The 5,496-nt window shown below is 32.7% G+C and overlaps 1 protein-coding gene across 1 annotated transcript; it reads right to left on the reverse strand.

The window, feature by feature from the left end:
* Window positions 1-422: 422 nt before the first annotated feature.
* LOC145599145 (CASP-like protein 4C1) lies at window positions 423-3,090 on the reverse strand. The gene is made up of 3 exons (XM_081655554.1): window positions 2,651-3,090; window positions 2,325-2,460; window positions 423-1,086 (listed from the first exon to the last, which is right to left on the reverse strand). The coding sequence occupies exons 1-3, from the start codon at window positions 2,920-2,922 to the stop codon at window positions 865-867; spliced, it is 630 nt and encodes a 209-aa protein (XP_081511680.1). The 5' UTR covers window positions 2,923-3,090; the 3' UTR covers window positions 423-864.
* Between the last annotated feature and the right edge of the window lie 2,406 nt (window positions 3,091-5,496).

Raw genomic sequence — 5,496 nt, forward strand, 5'->3', positions numbered from 1 at the left:
GTAGTGCACTTAGCGGCGGCTCTATTGGCTTCAGCCCATGGAAATTGGTGCTTAATCATGTTTTTAAATCAAAAAAGTTGAGAATCTGAACCACATCGATCCCACCTTGCAACATACATAGTAATAGGTTCGTAATCATGTTTTTTTATTTTTTAAGAGAGCCATAAGGACGAGTAATGAGCATCGATCCAAAATCTTCTAAAATCAAGAAGGAAGCTTTAAGCCTTTAACCAATTGAGTTATTCCTCACTTTAATATTTCATTTAGGGCATGTAGCTTAAGTTCAGTTCAGCTAAGCTAAGCTCAGCTCAACTTAGGCCTTAGTCCTTTGTAGATTTAAAAAATGAATTTACAACCTCATGAGTGCAAAGTAAAGAAACATGGCATAAAAATAGGTGGAACAAAAATCCCTTTGCAAAAACAAACTTTATATACTAAATTCCAACTTCATATGCACAACAAACCAATAAGTTTTCAACAACTCGTCAAGGCACATCCCACTCTTCATTCTTCCTAAAAAAAGATTCTAAAGATAGAAAGAAAATGTGAACAGAATCATTTCTGTGCACCTAAATATTCTATTCTAATCTAATCTCTAATTTATAAAGCATACACAAAATCATTTACTCCCTTATTTTTCATTATACAAGTCATTTACACTTTTTGATATTGTATTTTAATTGCAATCTGTTTATATAATGCATACACTCCTTATACAAAGAAATTTTCATAATTTTTTTTTCCTAATTTGATCAAAATTTAGTGTCATCAAGTGTGAAATGTCTTATATTATGAAACTAAGGGAGTAATAATTGATACAAAATAATAAATACAAATGTGAAAAGAAGAAAAAAAAGGATGAAATTAAAGATGAAAACGAGAACCGTTGATTACAAAGCAGGCAACCCGAAAACCAGACATCAAGGAAGAGAAGCCGAGGAATAGAAAACCAGCAAATCCAAGGGCTATAGATATGTCTGATTGCACACAGAATGCACTCGTAACCGTACACGTGTCTGTACCTTTCAATGTCTTTACCAATGCCGTTCCTGCTGAGTTTGCTGATAGCAGCATGTATGCAAAAACCTGCATCAGATGTTTAGAGACTTGTTATCATATACGAAGTACTTCAATTTTACCAGTTTTCTTTTCTTGACAGTTAGTTTATTATCATTGAATTAGGTTGTATTGTATATCAACTATCAATTAAGAATGGTTTACCTTTATCATAGTCTTATTGGTAAAGTCTATTAAGAGCTAAGGCAACCAATGGCTAAACTGTAATTGAACTCAAGTACTCAATTTAACTAAGGGTTTGCACTTGGCTAAATTAATTTTATGCTACATTAGTTTGCCTCAACAATGAAATTTGAGAAGCAACATGGTCTATGAATGAGTTTTGAGATCAAAGAGTAGAAAAGATCCGAGTTTAGATATTTTATCCCACAATCCATGTACCACTAACGTGCCTCTTATTTATTGATTGTTATTATCTCTGTTACTCACAACTTTCATTATACATTAAGGATCCATATCATATCCTTGACACTCTGCTACGAGTGCAACACACGGACACATAGCCGAGTCTAACACTTAAACAGGTACTCAAATACATTGAACACTTTTTATATGTTGCTCAGACTCTTCATTTTCACCTCAATAGCCGAGTCAAACACTTGGACACATACCCATATCAGACATGGACACCGAGTTTGAGTAACATATATTACTACCGCGTATTAATGCGTATTTGAAAATTACTACCGCGAAATAAAAAACTTGTGACTTACTACCGTAAAAACTTCAAAAAATTTGCGATTACTACCAATCTCCATTTTAAGTCGTTTATGACGTCACTAATCCACGTTAAACCCATGGTTAACCTATTTAACCACCTAAAAATAAAAGAAAAATAAAAAAAGGCATAACCCATGGTTAACCCTTAATGGGTCGTTTTTTTTGGGACGGAGGGAGTATTATTTATAAACAAAATTAATGTACACCAGCTATCCAATTTCGCATTGACAATCAACAGATAAAGTCTCAATTATTGCCACAAATAATCACAAATCAATTAATCCTACGACAACAGTGTTATGTCTTAAATTCAAATTTTGAATTTTAGAAAAAAAGCGGAGAGAAAAAAATGGACCAAAAACCAATAAAAATTCAGAACATGACCCTCAATATTCCCCACATTTAACAACTACGACACCAACACAACCACATTCAAATGATTTCGATCATCAGCATATGTTCACAAGTTTGCCAGATTAAAAGGAAAATGATATACGTAGCCCTAAGAAAACGACAGGAAAACAAACCTGATCGTGACCAAAATCGAACCAAACTTGATAAACCTCCGGAAAAAGCGTAGCAGCCGTTGTAATTTCCCAAACTGCCGCCACCATCTCCACCAATGAATACACCGCTACAATTCCATTCGCCGCCAATACAAACCTAATAAATATTCAAATTTCAAAATTTAATCATTAGTCGTAAATATAATAAAATAAATAAAAACTACTTCCTCCGTTGTTTTTTAATTGCAATGTGCAGATAGACAGAGAGAATCATTGTCCGAATAAAGTAAAGTTGCAATTAAAAAACAACGAAGGAAGTAATTTATGCAAAAAGAAGGTGTGAGTACCTAAAAGCGTCGAAATCGAACCAGTGAGGAGGAGAAGAGCGGGAGTTAGTAAGCATAAAGACGAAGGACGACAAAGAAAAGATGAAGGTAGCAATACGAAAGACCAAGATCAAGGAATTAAATCGTTTGAGTTTGTGAACTGAGAGTGTTGACTGGAAACGGATATCGTGGGGCGAAGGGGGGAAATTGTTGTGGTTGTTGCGCGGTGGTGGGGGTGGAGGAGAGAGATTATCGGGTTCGCCGTTGCGAAGATGAGATTGCGGGGAGCGCATAATTTGATGGAGTGTAGGGGGGGAGGAGGAAGAGTTGAGAAGGGGAAAACATGAGAAGAAGGGAGTGGGGATTAATGGAGGAAAGAGAGGAGAGAGAAAATGTATGGTCACGGGGGGGAATGGTGGTGGTGGGAAAAAAGGAAATGGAATTGGATGAGAGGGAAGTAAAGGGGAAAAGAGATGGGAAAGTGAGTGAAAAATGAAAATAAAGGGGAAAGTCACGTCCGAACTCTAAAAGTAACTCATGTTCTTTTCTTTTCTTTTTTTTTTCTTTTTAAATAATTTTATTTTATAAATCAGTGCATTTTGTGTGCGGCATGCTGTATCATGTGACCTTTTATATATTTAGGCTCTGTTTAAATTTACTAAATTGAGCTGAATTAAAATGAATATTTTATAAGAGAATGAAATTAAGAGCTGAACAGAACTGAAATTAAGGTGAAATGAATAGGCCCTTACTCCCCCTATAGCACAAACCGATTACCCCCAATTTAAGATAATAAACTAAGTGTAAATTGGCAAATGTAAGATCCCAAACATAACAAAAACTCCTTCATTTCGTTATTATTGCAACACAAATTTTCTTTTAGGCCATTTCATAATAATTGAAACGAACATTTTTTAATTAATTGAAACACTTTTTATTTAGGTATGAATTCACTGCTATTTTACTATTTAAATAAATATTTTATTATTTCTCTTTCCTCTATCACCTCTATTACACTATTTTTTTTTACTTTATATATTTATTTTTCCTACTAATAATTAAATATGTAATCCTATTATAATTTAGTACATATATTATAAATTTTCCCCTTTGATCCCCAACCACCTTATAATTTCCCTAAAACTTTGTAAAACTTCTAATGTGATTACAATTTACAAAACGAAAGGAGTAAAAATAATAAAGAAAGTTTAAAAACACGTGCGGAATACAATTTTCGTATCAGAATAATTGACACAGTTAAACTTTACACACATGTAAATGCAATAGTTTAATTTAAAATGTCATTTGATTGACAACAAAACATGAGAAATAAAATTTCCAGGAATTTAAATTTCCTTGTGATATTTGATTGATAAATTCATGAAAAGTAAAAATTTCTAAGTTGGGGGAAGTTAATTACCTATGGGGACCTAGGTAAATGGAACTTCTTATGAGAAATTCTTCTTCCCTTGATTAACCAAATACAATTTAGTATTTCCTAAGAATTCCAATTACACGAGAATATAAACTTTCAAGGAATTTACATTTCGCTCACATTCAACCAAACGACACCTAAATATATAGAATTCAATGTTAGGAGTACTAGAGTACTCAATACGAAAAAAAAAATTTAAAATAAATAAATAAATAAATAAAAATAAAAAAATAAACATAATCATATAAAAGTGACGGAGAGAATAGATATCGTCATATGAGTATATGACTCATATCAAGTTACCTTCAGATTTCAAAGTGGGCACTCCCTGACAATGTTAAGCCCTTAAGAAAAAATAAGCCCAAAAAAATAGCAAACTCTTTTGATCTTTGTAGGCAAATTATAAGATGCACCATGGTGCATATAATTCTATGTGAACCACCCAATTAAAATATACTCTCTCTTCTCTTTCCTCCTCTACTTTCCTAATTTCTGATTTTTTTTCTCTTTTATTTTCTCTCCCCTCTATTTTCTCTCTCCTCTATTTATCTCTCTATTTTATTTTTCATTCTCTTGAATTCGTTCATCATCCTTTTAATTGAATTCATTCATATTGTTGATCTCCATGCAATGAATTCCTTCATTATAGTAGATTAAATTCAAATTTTGTTTTCTCAACCTTCAATTTGAAGCTTTGTTAATGGAGTTTTTACAATGAAGTAGTAAAGCTAAAAATGGCGTCGTCGTCGAGGAGAAGGTGGTTAAGCAATGGTGTGATTATTTTCCGATGAGATTTCATTATCTAAATCACCATGCCTAGGTTTGAATTTCGGAATATGTAGCTTTCATATTCTTTTGATTTTTTTTAGTGATAATTGTGTATTTTGTTATGAACAGTTCTATATTTGATTATATTTTAGTATTTTTGAACATTTTAAGTTAAAAATATGAACGTATGATGCGTTTTTTGTAAATACATAACATGTATTTTTGGAATTACGAACATCTTTATTATAATTCTAAACATGTGATACATTACTAAAGAACTTATTTTTGTTTTAGATCTATGTATTTTTAATTTTATTAAAAAATTTGGCATTCTCTACTTCATAGTTTATAAATCTGCACATTTGGCATTCTGAGCAGTGTCTTCAAGTGCAGAAGTTTTTGAAGGGTGTTCAGTGGTTTTTGGTTGGGGTTCAGAACTTTTTGTAGGGGGTTCAGAGGTTTTTTAGGGTGTTCAGTGGTTTGTGGTTGGGGTTCAGAAGTTTTTGTAAGGGGTTTAGAGGTTTTTGTAGGGTGTTCAATGGTTTATGATCGGGGTTCAGAGGTTTTTGTAAGGGTTCAAAAGTTTTTGAAGTGTGTTCAGTGGTTTGTGGTTGGACTTCAGAAGTTTTGTAGGGGGTTTAGAGGTTTTTGTAGGGTGTTCAGT

This window comes from Chenopodium album, chromosome 20 (genome assembly GCF_948465745.1).
Source record: "Chenopodium album chromosome 20, dcCheAlbu1.1, whole genome shotgun sequence".
NCBI lineage: Eukaryota > Viridiplantae > Streptophyta > Magnoliopsida > Caryophyllales > Amaranthaceae > Chenopodium > Chenopodium album.

Excerpts from the sequence above, each read along its gene's own strand:
- LOC145599145 (XM_081655554.1), bottom strand. The coding sequence starts at position 2,922 with ATGCGCTCCCCGCAATCTCATCTTCGCAACGGCGAACCCGATAATCTC. Across the intron at positions 2,461-2,650 it reads TTCGATTTCGACGCTTTTAG|GTTTGTATTGGCGGCGAATG; the intron begins GTACTCACACCT and ends AATATTTATTAG. Across the intron at positions 1,087-2,324 it reads TCGATTTTGGTCACGATCAG|GTTTTTGCATACATGCTGCT; the intron begins GTTTGTTTTCCT and ends CATCTGATGCAG.